Source organism: Mustela nigripes, chromosome 12, assembly GCF_022355385.1.
Source record: "Mustela nigripes isolate SB6536 chromosome 12, MUSNIG.SB6536, whole genome shotgun sequence".
Classification (NCBI taxonomy): Eukaryota; Metazoa; Chordata; class Mammalia; order Carnivora; family Mustelidae; genus Mustela; species Mustela nigripes.
This window is the reverse complement of record NC_081568.1, coordinates 71,790,355-71,815,598: the sequence shown is the minus strand read 5'-3', so window position 1 is coordinate 71,815,598 and position 25,244 is coordinate 71,790,355. Positions and strand designations below refer to the sequence as shown.

The 25,244-nt window shown below is 56.3% G+C and overlaps 1 protein-coding gene and 1 long non-coding RNA gene across 5 annotated transcripts in view; one reads left to right on the top strand and one right to left on the bottom strand.

Annotated features, from left to right (window-relative positions):
* The window catches only part of TCF7 (transcription factor 7), a 31,802-nt gene extending 12,086 nt beyond the window's left edge, over positions 1 to 19,716 (bottom strand). For all 4 annotated transcript variants that reach the window (XM_059417575.1, XM_059417578.1, XM_059417576.1 and 1 more), the window contains exons 1-3: positions 19,383 to 19,716; positions 19,151 to 19,217; positions 18,524 to 18,648 (exon numbers count right to left, since the gene is read on the bottom strand). In XM_059417575.1, the coding sequence (XP_059273558.1) occupies positions 18,524 to 18,648; positions 19,151 to 19,217; positions 19,383 to 19,634 (444 nt within the window). In that variant the 5' untranslated portion in view covers positions 19,635 to 19,716. The remainder of the gene's footprint in view (positions 1 to 18,523; positions 18,649 to 19,150; positions 19,218 to 19,382) is intronic.
* LOC132028517 (uncharacterized) lies at positions 19,562 to 21,763 on the top strand. Its single transcript, XR_009407457.1, has 3 exons — positions 19,562 to 19,635; positions 20,105 to 20,186; positions 20,322 to 21,763. It is a non-coding gene; the product is annotated as an uncharacterized LOC132028517 (long non-coding RNA).
* Positions 21,764 to 25,244: the final 3,481 nt, after the last annotated feature.

Sequence of the window (25,244 nt, the reverse complement as noted above, 5' to 3'; positions counted from 1 at the left end):
AACTGTAAGCTTGGCTGGTAGAGTGGGACCCATGGAAGGAAGACCCCAGAGTCTGGGGTCCAAGGTGCCAGCTTCAGAAAAACAGTCTCAGAGTCCCACTCTCCCAGGAAGGGGGTAGGGTGGGTTTGCTCCAAGGGAGGAAGAGGGTGGCCGCACCCCCATCTCTGGGGAGGGCTAGCTTTGGCCAGGAAACCACAGAGAGGCATCTCACTTGATGGAGGACCAGAGCTGACTGTCCTAGGCCAAGCTGGCTAAGGCCCAAGGTGCAGCACAGCCAGGCCCAGGAAACCCCCGAATCCAGCTCAGCCTATAGCCTGTGGCCTGGGATGCATGTGTGAAACAGGTATTGAGTGGGGGGTGGGAGGTAGGAGGCATTGCCCAATGGTCAGAGGGCTCATCCTGTCCACTACCCTTCACTGGGAACTGGGGAAAGCCTCTAATTAAAAAGGAGTCTGCAGGGGCACCTGGGTGGCTCAGTGGGTTAAAGCCTCTGCTTTCGGCTCAGGTCATGATCCCAGGGTCCTGGGATCGAGCCCCGCATCGGGCTTTCTGCTCAGCGGGGAGCCTGCTTCCTCCTCTCTCTCTGCCTGCATCTCTGCATACTTGTGATCTCTGTCTGTCAAATGAATAAATAAAATCTTTAAAAAAATAAAATAAAAAATAAAAAGGAGTCTGCAGCCAAACCACAGCGGGGCAGGGGTGGGGCAAAGAGCCTGCTATCCGCTGGAGGCCGTGGGATGGTCAGGGCTTTAGAGCAGGGCACTGAGGGCCTGGCCAGTCCTTCCCACGTTGATACAGGCTGCCCCTGTGCCTCACTCCCCAGCCCCCTCATGTCTGTGCTGGTAGCCAGGGGGAACCATCTGGCGTAGGGCCCAGTGCCCCATACCCCCCTCAGCCAGTGGAACGTCCCGCTCCATGGCCTCAGCACAAGGCTGTCCCAGGGCCAGGCCGCCCAGACAAGGTGGGGTTGCCTGGGGCCTGGGATGTGTATGGGGAGCCCTATGACTGGAGCTGCCCCCTCTCCTCCCTCTGATACTGACTGCCCAACCTCCACAAGAAGGGGGCAGGCCTGGGCGGACTCTCCCCACCAGACCCTGAGTGTATGGGACGGCACAAGCTCCTCTCTCTCACCTGCGGGCAGAGTGCCAAGCGTGGAGCGGCCCCCTCAGTATTGCCCTTCACAGCGTGGTACAGTGCCTACACAAAAGACTCAACAGCAGCCCGGACTCCTTGTTCAGGACTTTGCCTCTGCCAGCACACCCCACTGCATACTCACACACACATGCACACACACACGCACGACAGGTCCAGGACTCGGAGACCCTGGGGCTGGGAGGCCGGGTCTGCCACAGCCTGAGCAGAAGCCATCCTTCCTGCTGGCGTGTGGCTTTTCCTGCTCGGCACCCTTCCGTCTCAAAATCCAGTGTCCCAAAGGTGGTCATCATCTCTGGGACACGTTCATTAGCCCATGACTGGAAACTCCTCACTGTGCTGCCTTAGCATCACTCCTCTTGTTGAGGAGCCTGGAGCTGGGAGGGGGGTCCAAAGGCAGGGTGGGACAGGAGGTGGTGGAAATAAGGGACCCCGGGGCAGGTCTCCTCTGCTCTGAGGTTGATCTGGGGCCTGGCTGGGCTGCCCTCCCTCACCCCCTCACCCCCCTACTTCCTGCAGGCTCAGGTGAAAAATAAACACAGTCGGCATTTTCCCTGCAGACCGCAGCGGTCTGCTTACAGGCCACGTGCACCCTGAGAGCCCTTGCCACCGCCAGCAGAGAAAACTCCCTCGCCTCTGACGGTTGACTCTGAAAACCCCCAAATGCTTGAGCCCCACAACACTTTCCCAGCGAAGAAAGTTGCCGCTTCCTCTGGCCTCACGCGTGGGGGTGGGGAGTGCGTGAGGCCTGACCAGGCCTCCCAAGCTGGCCTCCCTGTGGCAGGGACTAGGCCAGGACACATGTCCCCTACCCCCTACCCACAGATTCTCCATTGATCACTACCAGCAAACACAGTCAGTCAGTGCATATCACTGAGCGCCTGGGTGCCAGGCCAAAAAGATGTTTCGGGATGAGGGAAAAGCATTTCCTAATGGTAAGTGGGCAGCTACCATGTGGCAGGCGGAGTTCTGAGAGCCCTCCAGAGTGTAACTCCTAATAGGCTCAACAACGGCATAAATATTCTCTTCATCTGACAGAAGAAGAAACTGAGGCACGCTGAGGCTGTACAGCTTGCCTGAGATCCCACAGTAAGTGGCAGAGCTGTGGTGCTGCACACCGTACAACAGAGGCCTATGGTTCTCAGGGACAGACCCAGGGGCGCAGGGTAGGGGGCCCCAGCCCACCCAGCTCCTTTCTCCTGGCTGCCTGCTCAGTTATCTGAGCCACTGCTTCCCTGACTCTCAAAATGCTTCGGCGGGTTCTAGGGCCCCTGGAATACAGTTCAGACCATACCACCTGCCTGCCTGCCTACCTGCCAGGGCTGCTGGCACCATGAGCCCCTCTGATGGAACTGGACCCACCAAAGGCCTCACTGCATGGTACCCCCACTCATCCTGGCACAGCCACGCAGGCCTGCCCCTCTCCTGCCCAGGTACCTAGCTCTTCTCTGCCTCGGAGCCTTCGCCCACTCCCTCCTCTGTCCCCTCGTAATTTTCCATGCTTCCTCCTGCTCTCTACATGCGTTGCTCCTCATTCTGACCTCAGTCTAAGGGTCCCTTCCTTGGAAAGGACTGTGACCTGGCTGGGGTCCCCCAAGGTAGCAGGCAGAACTGGCTTGTTAGTCATCTCCGCCTGTCTGGGTTCTGGACTTGGCACATCCACTAAGACTTGCTGAACAAAAGGCCTCCAGAATCCCTGGTGCCCCAGAACCTATGCCCACCCCACCCCCCTCATCTGCATGGAGTACACTTCAGCCCCCTTCTTCCGTATGCTCCCAGTGCTGGAGATGGAGACACACCTGTGGGGATGAACCCACGGGAGGCAGATCCACACCTCGAGCCTCGTGTTCCCTCCAGGGCAGAGGCTGACTAGACAGAGAGGTGGGCTACTGGTCCAGTTACTGTTCTCTCCGGCAGGTGCACAGAGGGGACGGTGCATACTGGAGATGTCACAGGTAACAAGCTATTCGTTAGCCATGCAGCCAAGTCCTCTATCAGGTCCGTACTGAGGGCCCTTGATGGGCTCTCGGGGTCTTCGGTGATGCCAGATGGCCACACTGTCTCCTCCACCCGCACACCCCCCATGCTCCGGGCACAGGGGCTGCTCATCCATCTGCCTCAAGAACTCTTCCCTGACTTGGCCTGGCCAATTCCCACCCATCTCACAGGCCTCATCATGAATGAGGTTTCCCCAGGAAGCCCTTCCTCCCCTCCCCGTGTGAGCAAGGGTTCCCTGCTGTGGCTCCCGACCACAGCACCAACCCTACTGTGCTGAGGCGACTATCCACTCGTCTAGCTCCACTGCTTCCCGAGATCGGAGCAAGTACCCTACACTGTTTCTTTTACCTCAGTTAAAGCTGGGTCCTCAAGGCTGGGGAGGGGGGTCTCTAGCAGGGCTGGGGGGGTGTTCCCCACATGAGCCAGTGTTTGGGGAGGATGTGGCAGCACTGGACAGCACCCAGGCTTGAGCTGGGCACAAGATAACGGCAGTACTTGGGAGGCTGGGAAGAGCTGGGGCCACTGCTTGGAGTCAGGGACCTTCTGTCTGACATCTGACACCGCATGCTGCCTCCTACCCCCGCCCCCAATCTCTTCCTGCCTGCAATATTTTGGCAGTCAGAATACCCAGAAAGTCTAAACCAAGGCTGCTGCTAGTTCCTATGGAGCCTTTGTGCTAATTAGAAAAAGTATGTCTTCCTGTCAACAGACACCTGGGCCCACACGAGGGCATATGGCTGAGGGTGCACGAGTAGAGGCTGGGCCTTAGCTCCTTGGCCTGCTCCCCTGCAAAGTCCCACACACTGGCCATGCTCACATGTCCCCTCCACTTCTCACTTCTCTTCTCTGCCTTGCCAAGAGCCAGGCTCCATCCAGGGCTTGGCCCCAAGCATCCACTGTGGCCTTGGTCAGTTCCTGCTGGCTCCTCTCTCACCTCTAGGGCCCACCAGGGAGTCCCACAGCCCCCCCAGACCCATGTCTGCAGCTGGCACCCACTGTCCAGCACCAGTGGTTGCCATAGAATCCAGCCAACTGCTGAGTGGGAAGCTCCCCCAAGGCCTGGGACACTGAGGGTCAGTTTCCAAGAAGAAAGCAAGCCCCCCAGACCTTCCAAACAGGACTTGTCCACATATCGATGGGGCCCTGATGTGTGGGTCCCGGCAGACCCTACCTCCACAGGCAGACCCTAGCAGGGTCCGTGCCATTTTATCCCCAACCCCCACTCAGGGCCCTGCTGCCCAGGACATGGTGCTCTCCAGAGAACAGCCCGAAAGCTCCCCGCCCACAGCGTGCCGGACGCCTTGTGCCAGACACCCCCCACAGAGCATGGAGCCGTGGCCGTGTGGCTGGCCATGTGGCTGGCCGAGCTGGAGGACTGGGGGATGGGTGGACCACACCCTTGGGGACCGGGAGGCTTCGGTCCCACCTGCCAGCAGAGTACCATTGCTATGGTTGCACAGAGCCCTGCCAGGTGCGTGTGGCCAGTCTACCAGTGTCTGGTCTCAACATCAGATAACGGGGCCCTGCCACAGCAGAGGTAAGGACCAGAGTCCCTGCATGAGGCCTTGGCAAACCACAGGCCTGCTCTAGACCCAGCCTGGCCCCGAGGCTCCCTCTGAGCTAGCTGAACCTCACTGAGCTGAGTGGCCTGGCCCACAGCCTCCCGTGGTTTCTGTGCATTCGTTTACTTGTGTTTTCCTTCCTCCTCTTTGAGGTGAACGCCCCTCAGGACAGGATGTTTTTAGAGGAAAATAGACGCTTCCGGGAGCTGCTGCAGCCGAGCTGCTAGTTGATGCTACTGCCCCACGGTGTGGGGACTGTGCAGCTGCCCTGCCCTCCCCGCCCTCCCTGCCCAGGCAGTCCCCCTGCCAGCGCCTCTCCTGCGACTGGCTGCTCAGGAGCCTGCCATGGGCCGAGTAGGCCAGCACCACCTCGGAGCTCAGCCTGCCTGTGGCCGGAGGGAAACCAGGGCTCTGCAGTGAGGGACCTGGGGAAGTTCAGAGATTTTGCTCCCCTAGGATTAAAGCCAACAGGCTCTGTAGGAAAGGCAGGAAGAAAAGAGCAGAGACAGAGTTAGAGAGAGCAGCCCCCGCCAGAAACAGCCAGAGCCCGGCAGAGCTCCACCGCCAACCAGCATCTGACTGGTCGTCCCTCGGCACTTTAAGGCATGGGCAGACCTTGCAGACAGGGAAAGCGAAGCCCAGAGAGGCTCAGCAACTTGCCCAAAGTCTCGGCACATAGAGACACATGTGGATTGGAATCCAGCCCCATGGGGTTCCTGGCCAGAGATCGTCGTCACTCAGGGGCAGACCTCACAGACTGGCTGGGAGCAGGGCCAGCATGGAGACCACACATGTGAAACCCAGGGCTCCCAGATTCCCCTTCCCTCACTCTGAGTCTCCCCACTCAGACCTCCAGGCCACCTGGGACCCAGGATCCCTGACGCTACTGGTTAACTCCCTGCCAAGAACCTTTCTTGTGTCACTCACTGACGAGCAGCAGCGTGCCTCTGACCTTCAACTAACCTGCGTGAAGGATGCCTCCACCCTGTCCTGGTGGGAGCGGACTCAGTTTCTCAGTCATCAACAACTAAAGGAAATGTGAGAGGTCATTCCTCCCCCAGGGTCTGGCCTGTGCTCACCCCTCCACACAAAAGGAGGGCTATGGACAGCCGCTGGCCACGGCAGTGGCTCTCACCGGGGCCTGTCTAGAAGGGCAAGCATGCTGCCTAGGACGAAGAGCCCAGAGAGCCCAGGCAGCACCTCAAAAGGCGGGGGGCTGTCAGAACCTCCAGGGTGGGTAGGGGAGGAGACTTGGAGATCTCAGCACTGCATTCCTGCCCCGATTAACAGGAGCCAGCTTTGCTCTGAGGAACAAAGACATGACGTGGGTCTCTGGTCTGCTGTCTCTACCAGCCCCTGGAGGACAGTCCTGCCCTGGGGCCATAGCAGAAAGCTCCCTTGGGTCTCACCCTTGTAGTTCCTGCCATTAGCTTCTGCCACCCTTGGGGCTCTGCCTGGACTGAGCCGAGCAGTTTATGCCAAAGGAAACAAGGGACAGGGCAGAAAGGAGCTGCTGCAGGCTTCACGACTCTCACCAAGCCCTTCAGGCTCACTGTCCGCAGACTAAGGAGTGCAGGACTGCTTCGGCTGCCACAGGGGCCCTCTGAAGACAGAGCCCCTCACTAGGCTGAGTCAGGGGGTTCCAAAAACCGCACAAGACAGCTCTTACAGATAGTCACCTGGTGTAATAGTGTAAAAATACACGGGAGAAGGGGAAATACCAAATTCCTTGGGAGGATGAGGAGTACAGAGGGAGGGGTAGGGGTAGCCAAGGGGACCCAGCTAGGGCTATAAAACCCTTTTTTTTTTTTTCCTTCCCAAGAAGGAATGGATAGGTATGTTGTCTAAGAGGCAAGGAAGCATGGTCGTAAGGGCAGGAAACACAGAAGCCTGGGTTCAAATCACTCCCCCAGCACTTAGAAGGTACAGGTCTCCCTAAGCCTTGGGCTCCCCATCTGCATAATGGTCCTATCTCATGGGGTTGATGTTGGAATTAAATTAATAAAGAACAAAAGAAAGAAAAAAGACAAAAGCAAGCACGTCCCTAACCCAGGCTTTTCAGGAAAGCAGGACTTTGTGCCAGGCTGGGTCCACTAGCCCTTGATTTCCTTTGGACTTCTGCCTGATTGCTATCAGGCCAGACTGCCGAGCTCTTGACTGGACTTCAGTGACCAGAGCCAGGGGAATGGAGGCCAGAAGAAGCCAGAAAAAATTACTCTTGAAATGCCCCAGCAGGATGTGCCCATGGTGGGATGGGCGGGAGGCAACCCAGTGACAAGGGACAGGACACACCCATGTGCGCGGACACCTCAGCTTCCTCAGTCAGGCTACTCCCAGTGACTCAGGGCCTAGGACAACTTCTGGTCCAACCCCACATCACATGGAGGAAGGCACCTACTCCAGAAAGGCCCAACCCTGAGCGCCAAGCTAAGCAAGGACCAGAGCCATAAAGCAAAGTGTCCACGAAAAGACAGTGAATTTCACGCTTTTGTCAGGAATCAGACCTGAATGATCTTAAATGTTATTTGGAAACACTTACCAGGGCAACATTTATTCTGGAAACCCCTGCTTCCAACCACGAAACACAACCCCCGTGGCCCTAACAACCCTGACTTGTCAGATATCCAAGGAGGGAAGTATCCTGCCTTGACCCAGGCCCAGGGCCATGAGGTCATGCCTGTGAAGGGCACTGAGGGCCAAGTGTGTCCTTGGGGCCAGAGAACCCAGCTGGATGCAGCTCCCAAGCCCAGCGAGGGGGGTTCCACTCAGCGCTGAGGCCTGCAGTGCCCCCATCTCCACACATTTGAGAACAAAGTGGCAGAGCACTGAGGAGCATGGACCTGGGGGTAAAAGAGAGCCAAATCTAAGCCCCAACTCCTCCGGGTCCCAGCACGTCTTTTACCTTTCTGAGCCTCAGCTTCCCCACCTGGAAAATGAGAGAGCAGTAACAGTCACCACTTTCTCAGCTTCCTGTAAGGGTCTCCATACTGGGACCGAAAGTCCTGGGCGCCGGCAAGCACTTGGGGAGTTCTTGACACAGGGACTGCTAAAGCTGCCGTTACTCCCTCAACCACGGTTTGCTGAGCACCTGCACTACGCCATGCCCTGTGCAGGGACTGAGAGGCCAGTGAGGGAGAGGACAGATGGGGCCTTGGTCCCGTAGGTCATCTCCAGCCCTTTCTGACCCAAACCACCATCCCTGGAACCCCACCACCACAGAGCCATCAACCCTCCTGGCCTTGGCAACCCCAGCTGCATGTGTCCCTACACCCTGCAGACTATGGTCGTCCCCGAGCTCCACCCATGGGGCTGCCCACCACAGCTGGGCGGCTCCTGCCTCCACAATGCTTCAAGCTGGCCAGCGAGCTGTGGGGTGGCTGCCGCAGCCTGGCACACACCAAGCAGCCGCCCTGCCTGGACCCTGGCTGGACCCAGCAGAGACCTCACTGCTGCTGCCACAAAGCTCTCTACAGGCTGTCTCTCAGCATCCCTGAGGGCCCACCCACCCTCTGCCTGCCTGGCCACTGGGCCAGCCACAGAGCCATCTGATTTGAATGAAACTTCAAACTTAATGACTTTCATGCTGGTTATTTAAAACGCAATGTAATTTTCTTAAACACCCTATTATTTCCTTTGATAGCTACAAAGCTTCCCCCAATCCCATAAGCATGTTTATTTTTAGGGAAAAGAGTGGTTTACAGTTGGTCACAGAGACCATAGGGAGAGGGAACCCACAGAAAGCAGGGCAAAGAGTCAACTCCAGCAGCCTGGAGATCTGCAGCTGCCCTGCCTTCCTGCTGGGCCCGGCCCTCCGCCGACACTGTGGGGCCTGGGCCGGCTCCCACCCTTCTCACGCCAGCACATCAGCCAGTGGCCCTCCCGTCCACCACCTGACAGTGGCCAATGCTCCCCCTCCACAGGGCCTCCTGTTCTCATCTGTAAGATGGTACCACTAGCTTCCCAGTGAGTGTCCCACAGACATTCCAGGCATGTATGGAACTGGGAGAAGGGTCCTGGGGCCACCAACACAGCCCCAGCTGCCTCCCTCCTGCTTCCTCCAGACATTCTGCCCTGGGTAAAGCCTTGGGGCCTGAAGCTTTGACCAGCTGGATGAGATCTGTGCCCAGATAAAGTGGCCCCAGGCAGGGGCTGCCCACACTGGGAGGGTGGGTCAGTGTGGCCCTGCCAGTCAGGGCTCCCTGTCAAGGGAGGTGGCCTGCTGGTGGGTGTACGTGCAGAGGTCAGCTGAGCCCCACCAATGCGGGGCGTCCTCTGGGAGTGGCTATTTTTAGATCCTAGGCTTTCATGTGGCCAAATGATGTGGAGTTTACAAAGCATTGGTAATGCGTTTCAGATGGTGGCCCAGCAGACCAGGAGGCTAGGTCTCTACCCCCAGAGCCAGGTCAGAGTTAGTCAGAATGCCCTCAGCCTGGACTCCCATTACCTGTCCCCCTCCTCCCATCTTCCTTGCTTGATGGGAAAGCTGGCCTAGAGCAGTCCCGGCAAGGCCAGCAAGCACCCCCTGAGGCCCACCTGAGTGGCAGGTGTCTCCAGCCCACACTTCTTTGAACCTCAGAAATCTTTCCTGGCCAGGGAGCCCACTGAGATATAGAGAAGGAAACTGAGACCTAGAAAGGTTAAGAGATTTGCTTGAGATCACACAGCCAGGAGGGAAGGTGGCCATGTCCTTTGGCTTCCTGCCTTCAGGGGCAAACTGGGCTTTCTGGGAGGGGGAGATGTGCCAAACCTGGGTAGGCAGCCCACACATGGTGGGGAGGGGCAGCCCTAACTGCCAATCCCCAAAGCCCACTCTTTTTGGGGTGGGCCATGTCCTGCCTACCCATGCCTTAGCCATGCATTCGTCATTGAGAAGCAGAAGACAATGTGAGGCCCCAACAACTTTCCTGTCTCTGGAGAGAGAAATAATTGGCCCTCTTAATGGGAGGGGTAGAGGAAGCTTATTTGGCAGAATGTCTGCTTCCTCTGACCTCCAGGGAGTCCTGGTTAGGGAGTGGGCTATGGACAAAAGCTCTGTCACCAATCTTCCTCTGGGCTCTAAGACCATGTCTCTAGCAAAGCCCAGGCAGTCAGTCTCCACAGAACAAGCTCCACTGGCAGCCCCGCCACAGTAAAGGGCCAGACTCCTGCCCATCTTGGCCTTAGCCCAGGCCATGACCCCCATCCAGCAGGGACTGACCCTCCATGCATGAGGGGACTGCGCCAAGGGGAGTTCAAGGTTCCAGCAGGACCGGAACAGGCCAAACCCTATGACCAGGACAGACCCACCCGGGACCCACCTGAGAGACTATGCATGCTAAGGCCACATCTTTTCAAGGGAGAGCGGTGGTGCCCAGGAGCAAAACCCAAGCATGCTGGATCTGTCAGTGTCGGGACCCCACTGCCTGAAAGAAGAAGCTGTCAATGTTCGAGGTTCTCAGAGACCCTGCCCAGACCAGAGTCCTGCTAAAGACAGAGCTGAGAAGAGGAGCTCTTTATGCCCTGGCCAAATCACCAGCGGACCAAGGGACCTGACCTCTGGGCTTCTGTTCCTCTCAGTCAACAGGAGGCCAAGACCCTGGGCTCATGACTCCAGAGAGAGAGACTGGGAGTCAAATGAAAATGCAAACATCCACCTCTGAGGCTCTGTTTCCTTGTGTCAGCCTTGTGTCAGCACACTGGGTCTCCCTTGCCCAAAGCCTACCCCCTCCCTTGGCCTTTCGCACTCCTCTTACCAGCTCAGGGCCTCCCAGCGTCCACTCTGCCCCAGCTGCTAGCCCTGTCTGCCTTCCCGTCCATGTCCAACTCATACCATCAGCCAATAGTCAATGCCTGGCCCTTCTTTTTTTTTTTTTAAGATTTTATTTATTTGTCAGAGAGAGAGAGAGCACAGGCAGACAGAATGGCAGGCAGAGGCAGAGGGAGAAGCAGGCTCCCCGCTGAGCAAGGAGCCCGACTCGGGACTCAATCCCAGGATGCTGGGATCATGACCTGAGCCAAAGGCAGCTGCTTAACCAACTGAGCCACCCAGGCGTCCCCCGCCTGGCCCTTCTTGCTGCCAACACACTGCGTGTGCCCACCAGCCACTCCTGGGCTCTGGGACCAGTGCTGCCTGCATATCAAGGTCACATGCTGGGCCCTCCCTGCTGGCTCTTCTCCAGCCTCACTCATGCTCCTCATAGACCCCAGGCTTTGCAGTGCCCTTCCAATGACCAAGAACATACTCATTTCTGTTCTTCTCTGCTGAAACTGCCCCGCCCCCAGAGCGTTCTCCCACTTCACCTGGGCAGGGTTCGAGCTTGTCTTCTCAGGAAGCTCTTCTGGCTGCCACCCAACCAGCCTCTCCTTCCTTGTTGCCTTTCATCCAACTTGGACAGAACCTTGAAGTTAACTGTGAGCCCCCAGGAGAGTCTCTGCCTCAAGAGGCTTGGGCTCGGTGGGGTAGAGACTATCACCCCTCTGTGCTGAGCCAAGGCCAAGCATGCAGGGGCTCAGAAAGGCCAAAAAGGGCCTGGAACCAGGATTCTAGATACAGCAGCCACTCTGTCACAGGCCAGCTGAGGCCCTGGCGCCACTGTGTTCCACGCTGCCACAGGGGAGCCAGCTAATGAGCTGAGGGGCAGCAGGTGAGGGGGCTGCATCCCAGCTCAGCTTCAGAAGCACCCCCCCCGCCACCTAGCACAGCACCCTTTGCAGGAGAGCTCTTCACCCCGTGTTAGTAACCCGCCCCTCCCCCGTATTTAATACTCATAGCATCGGCCATGTACCAGGGACCCCACACACACTGCCTGCCCCAGGAACCCAAGGAGGTCAGAACCCTCCTTCTCGTTTCTAGTTGAGGAAACTCGGGCTTCCAGCAGTTAAGGAACTCATGCAGGGTCTCTCAGCCAAGGAGTGGCAGATACAGAATTTGAGGGTGAGTCTTCCAGACAATGCTTTCCCTTTCTGTGACTCTAAGGGGCCTTGGATAGGTCCCTTCCCTGACCTGGCCTCCTGTCCCTACTGGTAGAAGGAGGGTGGTTACCCAAAGATCTGTGCACTGTACTGTTGGGGAAGGGGGGCCCTGTGACCTGATAAAACACCTGTTTCCTCCACCAGAGTCTTGTTTGTACACAGCGGCAGGAAGCAGCCAGTCACAAGGCGTGAGGGAGTGTCACTGTATGGCTTCAGGACCACAGGCACTGAGGAGCTCCTAGGGAGGCGGCAGCACCCCTGCCCCTCCCTGCAACTGGACCCACCCTCATCCAGCCTGACCTCAGCAGTCATTTGACTTGCAAGCAGGGCCCCCCGAGTCCATTCTCACCGCTCAGCTGAAATGCCTTTGCTGCAGGGGCAAGGGGTAGGCTGTGGTCTTAGGAGACTCAGGAGACCCAAGAGGCCATGGGTCCCAAGCAGCCTTAGGGAGGCTGCCCTGAAGCCCATCCCTCTTCTGCCCCACTCACACCTGCATCTCGGAGCACCTGGGGAGGGAGGCAGAACTATGGAAGTGGCTTAGTAAAACCCTAGGACAACTGGGTGAAGACTACTGGGCCTTGGTGACCAACGCAGGGCTCTGTCAGCCCCGCCAGCCCACTGAGCTAGAGGAGTGGGCAGCGGTCGGTAACTGCAGCCCCTGGGGACGGCGGTGGCAGGGGTCTGCAGGAGGAGCCTGCTTTGTGGTGCTCTCCTGACCCTGAAAGGCAGCAAGATGGCACCCTGAAAGTAAAGTCGCACCCTGGGGCCTGCAGATTTTCCAAATACCACAAGTCTTCCAAGTCAGGAAGGAATGCAAGTCAAAATAACTTTTAAGTCCCGTTTCCCACCATGAACCTATTAAATGAACAACAGAAAAGAAGAAACTCCATGTTGGGACTTTGAGTGATTAGACACTGCAAGGAACCCACAGCAAACCAGCGCTGGAGGGGAGCAAAATGCTCTAACTATTGCTACCATTTTATTTTTAAGATTTTATTCTTTTATGTAATCCCTACCCCAGGTGTGGGGCTCACATGCACGACCCCAAGATCAAGAGTCTCATGCTCTACCCACCGAACCAGCCAGATACCCCCGATTTTTCCTGCCTTTTGACCTGGTAATTTTCCTTCAGAGTATTGCTCCAAAAAAATAATCAAAAAGGAAACTAAGGAGTGATTTGTACATAGCATCATTCCCACTGGCAAGGAAGGCAAGCTGTGAGCAAACTAGAAGCTGCCTGAGGGATAACAAAGATGCTGTCGGTGGGCACCATCTGGGGGTGCAAATATGTACCCCCACACCAGGGGAAGAACTGGGGCAAGACATGACAGGGTGCAGGCACGGGTGACCATGTGAGCCAAGGTCTGAGAACGGTCTGGGTAACGTCTTACACAAAGGGCTTCTAGATGGCTGGGGAAGGGGGGCCTCCTTTCAGATGAGTCTTTGGGCACGGTAGGAGAGGATCTCAGGATGGACTGAGCAGTGAGGGCTCCCATCCTGGCTCCAAGAACAGTACTTCCCCCTCCCAAGAATTCCTAGGTGAGGTACGGGAGCAAAAAAGGGGCCCATACACAGGATGCCTGGGTGACTCGGTTGGTTGACTGTCTGAGTCCGGATTTCAGCTCAGGTCACGATCTCAGGGTCTTGGGATCCAGACCCATGTGGGGCTCCCTGCTCAGTGGGGAGTCTGCTTGAGATTCTCTCCTTCTCCCTTTGCCCCTCCCTCCGCTTGCTTGCTTACTCTTTCTCTTAGAATAAATAAACCTTAAAAAAAGAAAGAAAGAGGGACGCCTGGGTGGCTCAGTTGGTTGGACGACTGCCTTCGGCTCAGGTCATGATCCTGGAGTCCCGGGATCAAGTCCCGCATCAGGCTCCCAGCTCCACAGGGAGTCTGCTTCTCTCTCTGACCTCCTCGCTCATGCTCTCTCTCAAATAAATAAATAAATAAATAAATAAATAAATAAAGTGGCCTATATACCTGTGCCCCTGTCCCAAGCTGGCCCCCAGGGCTCTGACCCCCAGGCCCCTGGGACCCAAAGTAGAGATACAACCCTCCAGATGGAAGTCTAACCACTGAGCCACCACTAGCCCCAGATGAGCCAGGAGAGCAAGGGAAAAGGGATCAATTATGGCCAAACCCCCACCTCCCAAGCCCAGGACATGCAGGCACTGCTGCCTCCACTCCACACTCCAGCTCTGGGAGGAGGGCTCACCACTCCCACTGTGTGAATGAGGAGACGAAGGTAGAGAGACACTTTGGACAAATGGGCTGCCTTTAGCCTCAGTACAATGAACGAGTGCATCATAAAGCAAGGCCACCCACTATGGCCTGGAGAACCAAGGTGGGTGATGCAGCAAAGGCCTGGGGGAATGATAGAGGGCCCCACTTGGATGTTCACAGGAGGTGTTTCTGGGTAAGTGATATTTGAATTCGGCCCTGAAGGACAAATGAGAAGGTGGCAGCTATCTGAGAGCTAGGGAAGAGAATTCCTAACTGAGAGAACAAGGGCAAAAGTCCTGAGGTGGAAAGAACAGGATGAGTGGGAAGCAGAGGGAGACAGTGCAGTAGCTGCTATTCAGGGAAAGAGGAAGAGTATGGTGCAGACAAGGGGGTGCTATCCGCAGGGCTGGCCCACCCAGGCACTAGGGCTGTGGTGAGTGGTTTGGACCTTACTCCCAGAGCAATGGAAAGCCACTGTGGGGTTTCAGCAGGCAAGAGAAGGGATCTTCTCTTGCTGGGCTGCTGTGGGGAGCCTGGGTTGGGGGTTAGGGCAGGGGTTTGGGGGAGGGATGCCAAGGTCAAGGCAGAGGGAGCCCCGAGGTGGCCGTTACTGCCTTCTGGGTGAGTGATGGCCGAGGCTGGGCTTTAGATGGAGACTAAAGTGGAGAAGTGGGAGATCTGGCGTGTTTGGAGGGGAGCCCGGTACTCTTTGTGCTCATGTGCTGGCCAAATCTGCACCTTCAGGAAGTTGCTTGGTGGACCCTCCTCCACAGCCCAGAGCCCACATGGGGGCCAGCTCCACCCAGGATGCCCCAGCAGGGCTTTCTGTGACAGCACCCCTCCAACCAGGGCTGTCTGGTCATCTGTCTCCTCCACTTGGCCAGGCACTCCCAGAGGCAGAGGCTGGTTGTGATCTCTCGGGTGCCTGGCCTGATGCCAGACCCCTTCTAACAAGGTTCACTCCAACCAGGGCTGATGATCAACCCTCACTAACTGTCCCCAGCAACACCAGGCTGCTCCCTCTCTCTGAGGCTATGGAGGGCTGGGTGGGTGCATCTCTGCAGAGCTTCCCTGGACATGGTGGCTTGTGTCAGCAGCACTTCCTTCCTCTGCTCAAGTCTTGCTCATACGTGCACCTCCTGCTCCCCACAAGGGCTTGTTTCTCAGCCCTCATCTGACCTCAGACCCTGGAGTCTGGGAATGTGAGCTCAACGGCCTGGAACCCAACCATGAGTCCACTGCCTCCTGGGTTCCCCGACATTGGAACTGATGCCCAAGCCCATGGCTTGAGGGGCATGCACACACACTGGGACAGCTGCAGAGGTCAGGCCTAGGGAACGGCCCCAAGTCCCTGCAAGAGCCAAAAGGCTGTCTTTTCCTTTTTTTCAACTGAGATGTAATTTGCATATCATAAAATTTACTGTTAAAAGTATACAGTTCAGCGGTTTTAATGTATTCACAAGGTTGTGTACCCATCACCACCGTCTAATTCCAGAACACATTCATCACCCCAAAAAGGAACCCCTTACCCATTAGCAATCAACCCCCATTCCCATCTTCGCTCAGCCCTGGCAACCACTCATTTGTGCCCCATCTCTACAGATTTGCTTATTCTGGACATTTCATCTAAACGGCAAAAGGCTCAGCAGCCTTCCAGGTCATAGACTCCAAGTGGAGCCCACAGAAAGGACCCCAAGAGCAACCTGCCCTCATCTTTTTTTCTGAGAAGATCTGCGCCAGTCCGGCAGTCTCACCCATCCAAGAGTCTGAGTTTCCTAGGGAGCGATGCCTTATTCGTCCCAGAATTTCCTCAAAGTCAGGCCCAGGACAAGCTTACTGGCCCTTCTACTCCCACCCCCAATCTCAGAGCAAAACAGAACAAACAAAACAGAAACAAGGAGCGACTACTGGTGAGGCCGGGAACAGTCTGCAAGCCCACATTAGATGCCTCACAAACATCAGCCATGAAATAAACTTTGACCTAATTCTCCCTTCCCAAAACTGAATTCACTAGAAGCCACGTACCAGAAAAGAAGCACCCTTTTAGGAAAAAAAAAATCTTCCTCTACCCACTGGCAGCTGGCTGTGAGGTGGTCATTTGGTCCGCCGCCCCGGCAAGATTTGAGTCTGCCCACTTAGAGACATCCAACATGGTAACCACATGGGCATGCCGCCCACAAGTGGATAGAGGAGGACCCTGGCATGGGCTTTCCCCACTGTGTGGGGAGGTTAGGCGACTGGCCTTAAGAACACTTCAGCACAACTGTTGACTGCCTGGATTCTCTCAGAGAGGGCAAAGGGGGCCAGGGGCCTAGTTCCCCACAGGCAGGGGCGGGACAGCATGACATCTGTCCCCATAAAGAGGGGTTTAGGAAAGCAGAGCTTGGGAAGAAACCTCCAAAGGCAGTTTTTCCTCAAGGCCCTACAATGGACTTCAGACCCACTATAAGAGTATCTTTTCTGTTATATGTGCTCCCAAAACATGGAGTCAATCAAATTTGCGTTTTAAAACCAATAGTATTTTAAACATCCACACAACTTTTCAGGTTAATACAAGCAACTACCCCGATTTGCTATTCACTTTTAACTATCAGGTTTGCTTAAAAGAGGCTCCCCTATATTCATGGACATCTTCCCCACCTGGTGTCACCCCAACTTAGGCCCTTGAATCTATCCTTGTCCCCAGCCCCACAGAACAGCTGGTTTCAGCACATGGAACATCAGCTCCAGAGCTGGTCCTCCTCCTCCAGTGTTTCCCAGAAGCCAGGCAGTGGGAGGCTGCAGCTGGGTGGGGAGTAGGGCAAGGGAATTTACCTCTATAGGAGACTGTACTATACAGAAAAGCCTCTGCTATAGCTTAAGAAAGATGCCCAAGTTGAAAAAACAAATGACACGGGCCAGGGTAATAGTGATGTTTCTGCCCTCACCCCCCACCCCAATCCTGACTGTTGGAGTTGGCCATCCATCCGCCTACACTATGACCAGTGTGAGCTTAAGGACACCAAATGGTCCCGTTACTACACCCTTAAAGAAAACGAGGCCCTCCCACTCTGGGCACTCTCCCACTGGCCCAAGCCATGAAAGGAACGCAGAAATCCTGCCTCTTCCCTGGACCGCTGTGGAATCACAAGAGCCTGGAGGGGAGCTGCCCCTCCTAGGACTGTTCTAGGGCCTAGGTCTTTCGTCTACTCAAGGCTGTCACGGTGACCCCAGCACCCTGTGCAAGCAACTCACCTGCTAGCAATTTGGCAGCACTGTGTTATATCAAGTTGGCCCAAAATTTAAGGGTTTAGACGTTCTAAGAAACCCAGGAAGCATCTATGCTTAGCATCCACTTGAGTAGGGCAGAGATCTCTGGAGAGAGGCTCTGCATCAGGTGGCAAGGTCAGAGGGCAACCCCTTGCCCCACAGACTTGAAAGAAGTGAGCACCTCATAGACAGAACCACCCTAGAGCAGAAGAACCACTCAACCAACATGCTGCTTCTGCCTATGAGAAAACATGGAGTCTAAGGGGCAAGGAGCTCATTCCTACAGTCAACAGTTAACCAAGTTTTCCATTCTGGGGTTTCTAGAGAGAAGCCTCAATCTGTCTTCTCACCTCCCAGCAGCTTCAGCATGAAAACAGCTTTCAGAAGCAACCCTCCTCCCTCCCGATCTGAAACAGCCTGGCAGTCATCCTCTTCCCTCGGAGGTGACCCCCCCCAACTAGCCATGTGAGCCTCCGCACTGGGCCTCCATTTACAGCCACCAGAGTTCCCCAAACACTTGGTGTACTCCAGGCGCTCTAATCTCACCCTCGACTTAGGCCAGCTGAGGACAGTCTGAACCACTAATCTCAACTTTTTTTTAAGTGCAGTTGTACTGCTCCAATGCACTCAGAATAGGCTCTTCACCCTTTAGATCATCTGTACCAATGAGGCAGAAAAGCATGGTTTGTAATAATCACGGAATCTTTTTGAAGCGCTTAAACATATTCAATTAGCGAAGTCATTAAACGGGCCCCTTACCCACACCACTGATTTGAAATACCTCTGCTAACCCTTCCCAGAGCTTATGAGAGAAAATGCTTTCTACACCTAGCGTTCAGTGGCTAGCCTAGCCCAGGTGGCTCGGGCTGGAGGCAGTCTGCTCTCCCGGGTCTTTCTCTGGCAAGGGGGTATTCATGACAATAAGGGGAGAGTGAGTACAGCCTGTTTCTCCTGCACAAGGAGGAGCTCTGAAACACACTAGCCTTTCTGCCCATTTCTCCAAACACCCAGGCTTGGAGCTTAGGCTGGGGGAGTAGGCAAACTACTAACTCCACAGCTAAGATCACCCTACCAACATTACCCAACAAATTCTGGGAAAAGACTCTACCCTGGCATTACCTAGCACCAGGACAAGGGCCTGCACCTGCTTGTGAGCAACTTAGGAAGACAAAAGCCAACAGCTGGAGAGAAGAGGGTGCCTAGGGTGGTCTCTCTCCTTCCTTCAGCAAAGTTCTCCTGGTTCAGATCCCACTGGGTGTGTATGGGAAAAAGCACCAGAACAGTTCTCATCTATCTTGTTCTAGGCAGAAGTCACTTGTTGCCCATGTCCCACATACCTGGTCAAGGAGGTAACAAGCACAAGGCCTGCCCGGCTGCCGGGGCCACTTACCAGCGGGGGCTGCGGCTGGGGGTGCTGCCCTGCTCCCGAGGGGGGAGGGTAGTGCATGAGCAGATTGAAGGCGGAGTAGACGGTGTCTTTGTACATGCCGCTGGCGCACTCCGGGGCCTTCAGGCCTGGAAAAACCACAGCTGGGTCAGACGTGCCCGACTGGGTGGCTCGGGCTGGAAGCAGTCTGCTCTCCAGAGAAAGAACTGCCGAGGGGTCCCGCTCACGTGTGACCGGAGAAGGCACGGGCCCCAGGTGCCTCTGTTCCGACGAAGGACCACGAGTTCAGGCCTCCCCTTGGCGGCCCCTACTTGACCCCCAGCCCGCCCTCTGGCCAAGGAACCTGGGCCAACGCTTTCTCCTGAAGGCTGGGGATTAGGCAGTCACCTGGGCAGGAGGGGAGGCGGAGATGGCGGGGGTCTGTTTACTCCTATAAAGGTCAGGGCACCGGAAGTGACTCGAGCCCAGCGGCGCCCGGGAAACCCGCCCCCAACTCCCCCCGCCCTGGCTTTGCCGCCTCCTTGATCTGCCGTGGGGGGTGGCCCTCCGGTGCCCCCAATCCCGTCCTCGGAGGCCCCCCTGTCCCACCCGGACCCTTAGCGGGTGGAGGGGAGGCGGGCCGAAACTCACCGTCCTCCAGAGACTCTGGAAGTTTGTCCGGGAAAAGTCTCTGCGAAGCGTGCTCCCGTCCGAGCGCCTGCGGGGAGATCCAGAGGGACCGTGAGGGGCGCCGAGCTCGCGGCCCGGGGCAGAAGGGGTCTGAAGGATGGGTACCCCGGGGGCCCGGGAGGGCGGGGCGGGGCCGGCCGGGCGCGGGGAACGGCGGGCGCGGGAGAGGCGCGGGGCACGGGCCGGCGCTCACCTCACCCCCGACCTCCGCCTCGTCGCGGGCCCCGGTGCCGGCCCCCGGGACCCCCGCGCCGCCCGCCGCGCCCTCGGACTCATTGACCAACGACGACTTGAGCTCGGCCAGGTCGCGCTCGGGGCCCGCGGCGCTGTCGCGACTCTTGTCGTCCTGCTCCTCGCCCTCGTCCTGGAAGGCCAGCAGTTCGTCAGGCGCGCCCAGGTCGTCGCCCCCGCCCGCGCCGCCCCCGCCGGAGTCCAGCTGCGGCATGGTGCGCTCCGCCCGCCGGGGAGCGGGGCGCGGGGCGCGGGAGTTCGGGGCGCGGAACCGGCCCGGCAGGCGGCGAGCCCGGAGTCCGGACCTCCGAGCTCGAAGCACGGCGGGCGGAGCGCGGGCTGACTCCGCCTGGGCGGGCTGCGGGCGCGGGGCGCGGGCGCCAGGCTGAGCGGCTCCTGGAGCTGGCGGGTCCGAACATCAAAGGCGCCGCGGGCCCAGTGCGGGGGGCGGGGCGGGAACGCCGGGGGCGGGTCCTATGGGTGGGCGGGGGCCAAAGTCGCCCCGCCCAGCCCCTCCTCTCCCCGGAGAGGCTGGGACGCGAGCAGCGCGCACGATCTTAAAGGGCTCGCTCTCCCCGGCGTCACTCTGGCGTCCGGACCTTTCTTCCGAAATGTGGGAACTCTAAAGGAGACTCCTCACCCAGCTTCCTCACCTACAATAAGGGATTCCCGCTCTGCACCCAGGTTCTCCCCCAAGTGCCGAGGGACCGGATCCCCTAGGCCCTGCAGCGGGAGCTGGAACGCAAGCCTAGGTGTAATTGCGTCGGTGAGCCAGCCAGTGTGTCCAGGGCTTGAAACGGGGCTTCCTGGAGGTGGGAGGCTGTTCGAGACTGCGCGAACCCCGGCTTTCAGGGTTAGGATTCCTCAAATTCCCGTTCTCTGTCCTGTTCTCCAACCCTAGGCCGGTCTGGGACCTCCTTCCAGGCAGCCCAGATACAACCTGAACACGAGCATATTCCCCTCGCACATTTATGGAATGCCTGTTGCATGCGGGGCTCGTGCACCACAGATGTGACGTGCCTCTCAGCCCTGTGGCATCTCTGAGGCGCGAACAGAGCCAAGAGAACAAGGAGGAAGGATCCCCCAAACCCCGTGAGGATCCTTCAGCCACCCACCCCCTCCTTCCCTCCCTCCCTCCCAACTCAGTTCTAAGCCTAGAACCTGGGGCCCAGGGATGCGAGGCTTTGGGCGGACACGTGGGCCGCCGGATTCCGACGAGGTGTGGATCATCAGAAGCAAGTCTACACGGGAAGTCGCATTCCCATGGAGCCAATGGACTCGGAGCCTGACGCCCGCGGACTCTCGCAAGATCCAGGTTGCGGACTCCATTAGGGTCAGAGGAGAGCGGGAACATGCGCCAGCTTCCGTCATGTCTACAATGCACCCGGGGCCGTGTCCACGCAGGCCTCCACAGCACGCTTGGCCTCGGCTCCACCAGTGTATCTGCGAAAGACACACGTCCTTTAGAGTCGCGGTGCAGTGAACCGCAGCCCCGCAGCTGGTTTCTGAGTTGGATTCAGTGTAGACTTCCCCATCTCTCCTTAGAGCACAGGGACAGAGGGTATTTGAGAAGGAGGGTGTCTTGGACGCCTCTCCGACCCACGGGACCCCTGGCAGCGGCGCAAAGCCGGGCCGGAAGAGGGCCGCACCGCCCCTCCCGGTCCGGGCCCAGCCTGGCTGGCTGCGGATCAAAGAACCAGGGCCGTCCTTCTCGGAGTTCAGATCCTATCTGCGGCCGCTCAGCGGGGCGGCTGGGCCTCCTACTGCATGGCTGGAGTGCCCACTTTTCCTCCCTTCCGGGGGCTGGGGGTGGGGATTCCTAGTGCTCAGTTCGGCGATGGAGATGTGGAGAAAAGCCTGCCCATTAGGTTCCCCTAGTTTCCTTTTCTGGGTGTGAGCTTGCTGCTGAGTCTCACTTTGTCCCCACTGGGGATCCCCAACAAATCTTAGCCTGGTAGAAAGGGGAAAAGGCATAGGAGGAGGGGCTCATGCCCTCCCCCTCCTCAGCCCTTGAGGTTGTAAGATCTAACTGGGCACGAGCCTCCTCTGGGGAAGCTGAATAGGAAGATGGATCTGCCTAACTCAAAGGATTTGGGTGACCCTGCTAAACTGGGGTCCCTTTCAGGGTGACCCCAGCTTAGCAGGAGCCTCCTCCAGGACAAAGGTCCCCAGACCCATGAGTGGACACAGGACAGTGGCAGCCCACGGAGAGAGGAGAGAAGTCAGGGCAACAGTGAGGTGGTTTGTTCTTCTCAATAAGGCTGAATTTTTTCAGCTTAAAGTATTAGCGTTTAATCAGAGATTATGGATTTTCTGCTTTATTGGGGTAAAAACAGCCTTTCTTTACTAAAATAAAGGTGGAGATTGATTTTTTAAAACGTCCTTATTTGGCAGAAGAAAACCTTGTCTCTCTCCCACCCCAAAATCTCTTTGAACATTTTATAGGGTTGTGGAATCCCAAAGTCTGGGAACCACTACCCTACTGGATCGTGTCCTACTGGGTGGAAACAGGGGAGGAGGCAGGTGAGCAGGGAGAATAAGGGTGTGAGGAAGGAGAGGTAAGGGAGGGAGAAACAAGCTGAGTATCAGATATCTATAGCCACACTGAAATCAGCTTGAATGTCTACTAGGGAGAATCACCTATGTACCTAACTCAGGGATCAGGCTGTGGAGAGAGGGGAGGCAGTGGTGGAGTTCCTGTTCTCCAGAAGGCATTGTCTGTTTGAGAAGCTGAGAAATTATGAGAGCCAAGTTTGTCGGTTATTAGTCTATGCAGACCATGGGCAGAAGGAGCTCAGAAGGAGATATGGTGGAATCAATGTGGCTGGAGTGACAGATGGGCTTCCTGGAGGAGGCAGACTTCATCTGGACGTGGAAGGCTCTGTAAAGTTTGGCGAGATACAGAGGAAAAAGAGCTCAGGCTTGTCTACCAAAGGCAGGCGTGGCCCAGCAGCAGCATTCCATCATGACCTCTAAAATTCCAGAAGGGGGGTTCTTACCTGCTTTGTGGTCTCTGCAGACAAATAGTGACAAATGAGCTGTGACTAATAGAGTCCTGACTTTCCGAGTGGCTCATGTTGCTTGGAGGGACCACCAGGAGGATTGGGGAATCTCTCTGGTTGGTTTGTGTAGGGTAGCTCAAGCTCTTTGCTACATAGGAGGACCCAGAGCCTCTCCCTGTAGTCAGACCTCAGTCTGTGCCATCTCTGGGCCCACCCTAAAGAGGTAGACTGGTGCTCTGGGTACCAACTCAGATCCCATACAGTCACAATGGCCCTGGGGTTCCCCCACAGGGTGGTGAGTGGGATCTACTGTGACTGCCCCTCCAGATGTGACCCGGCAGTTTCAGGTTGAGGGCCAGAATATTCTGCAGGGAGGCCCAGGAGTCTTCTGCACCCCTGAAGTTCAGGTCAGAGCTAAAGATTTTTTTTTTTTTTTGGAAGATTTGTTTATTTGAGAGAGAGTGGGTGCACACATGGGCATAGGCATGTGCAAGTGGGAGGAGGGGCAGAGGGAGAGAATCTTCGAACAGCCTCCCCGCCTAGTGTGGAGCCAGTCAGGACCTCCTGATTCCTGGGGCTCAACCTCATGACCCATGAGATCACGACCTGAGCTAAAACCAAGAGCTGGACCCTTAACCGACTGAATCACCCAGGTGCCCCCAGGGCTGACGAGTTAATGAGGCTTCATCTTCCTGCACATGAGCCACCAGCAGACATGTGGTGTCCTTCAAGTCTGGACATGGGACAAAGAGCTCACAGGGGTGGAGGGTCTGACCAAGGATTGAGCTCCGGCCTTGGATTTAGGCAGACGTATCTGAGTTTGTATCGCTGCCCTACCATTTGCTAGCTGGGGGATTTCAGACAAACCACCCACCCTCTCTGAGCCTCAGCTTTCTCCTGGGTAAAGTGGGAGTATCACTCCCCAAGGCTGCCTGGCACTGCGGGAGTGATCTGGAGAGGATTTCCATATCCTAGGAAAGAGTTTAGCTCAAGGCCTGGCACATTCCAAGCTCTCTAATAAATGGGTAGTCTTGAGCTGGTTTTCGGAAGTTGTTAGGCTAATTGGCTCTTCATGTAACGTCATGTAAGTCATCTAAGTGTTCTCATGGCCTGGGCCCACCTCTTCACAGCTAAGGCTGAAAATGTACTTTTCCTTTCCTTTTCTTTCAAGTTCCTTCACATGAAAGGCCTGTGTGAACTCTCTGAACTTTTCGAATGGGGAGACCCTTGAAATGTGGCATTTCCAGAAAACAACTCAAAGGAGCCCCAGATGGGTTTGGTCAATTACAACGGGGAGAGGTAGGGAGCGGCGGCATCTCTTCCTGCCCGCCAGCCTACCTGGCATCCTGTCGGGACATGCCGAGCACAGCCTGGAGGCCTGGCTGCCTGCTCTGGGCAGGAACACTTCCCGTGCGAGCCTTCTCTCTCAGGGCAGAGCCTGGTCACACATCCTAGAGGCAGACTGTGGTTTGTTACTAGAAACACACTGGAAACTGTGTCGTTTCACTGTATGCTCGTGTGTGTGTGTGTGTGTGTGCGTGCGCGCGCATGTGTTTGTGTGTGTGTGTTTGCTTGTAGGTGGCTGTGGCCTACAGAATGGCAGACACACAATCCTTGTGATGTGACTGCTCTAGGCTGGGTACCAGGTAGCTGCCTTCAAAATGAGGCAAAGGAGAGGGCGGGCCTTGCTGGCTCAGTTGGTGGAGTGTGCAACTTTTGATCTTGGGATCTTGAGTTCAAGCCCCATATTGGATGTAGAGATTACTTAGATAAACAGGTATTTTTAAAAAATAAAATAAAATGAAGCAAGAAGAGTTTGGGTTCATTTCTTCTTTCTTTATAATCTTCTGCGGGTTCTCCCTTCACCCTATACCCCAAACTTTATGCGATAACCAAGAATTGCTCTTAAAATAAAAATTCAATGATGACGCCAGGCTTCGGCTCAGGTGGTGATCCCAGGGTCCAGGGATCGAGTCCCACATTGAGCTCCCTGCTCTGAGGAGAGCCTACTTCCCCCTCTGCTTCTGCCTCTCTCTCCTTCCGTTTCTCATGAATAAATAAATAAAATCTTTTTAAAAATATAAATAAAAATTTAATGATAAAGCTAGATGTTAGCTATTTCTTTTAAGATTTTATTTGTGTATTTGACAGAGAGAGATCACAAGTAGGCAAGAGAGGCAGGGAGAGGGGGAAGCAGGCTCCCCGCTGAGCAGAGAGCCCAATGCAGGGATTGATCCCAGGACACTGAGATAATGAATGACCTGAACTGAAGGCAGAAGCTTAACCCATTGAGCCACCCAGGTACCCCTAGATGTTAGTTATTCCTGATGAAAGCCCAAGGTTGGCTTGCATGACAGTGGTGGGGGAGGCTGCAAAGAACTGCTCCTCAGCTTCAGAGGGCTTGTTAGGACAGTTTCCCATGGACTGATTTCCCCACATCGTGCTCACCACAGTGTCCGGTGAATGGGGCTGGGATTTGCTCACCAGAAGTCACCCAGGGTTTCCACAGGAAGGGGTCTGGACTCAGAGACCGACGTGTCAGCAGCATAGGCAGGGTGTGAGTGGCCATCGTGTGCCATGCACCGTGCCATCAGAGTGCGTTGGGTTCCAAAGAGCTTGGGAGTGGGAGGCCTGTTTCCTGGTCCCTGCACTAGCCCTCGACCCCGCTATGTGAGCTCAGGTAAGTCCTCTGCCTCCTCGGGGCTCAGGGCTCCTTACCTAGTCCCAGGATATAGTGAGGAGCCCACAACAATGAGACTAGAGGGGAGACAAGAAGCAATCACAACTGCAACAGTAAGTGAGGGACACAGACCCAGGGTCCA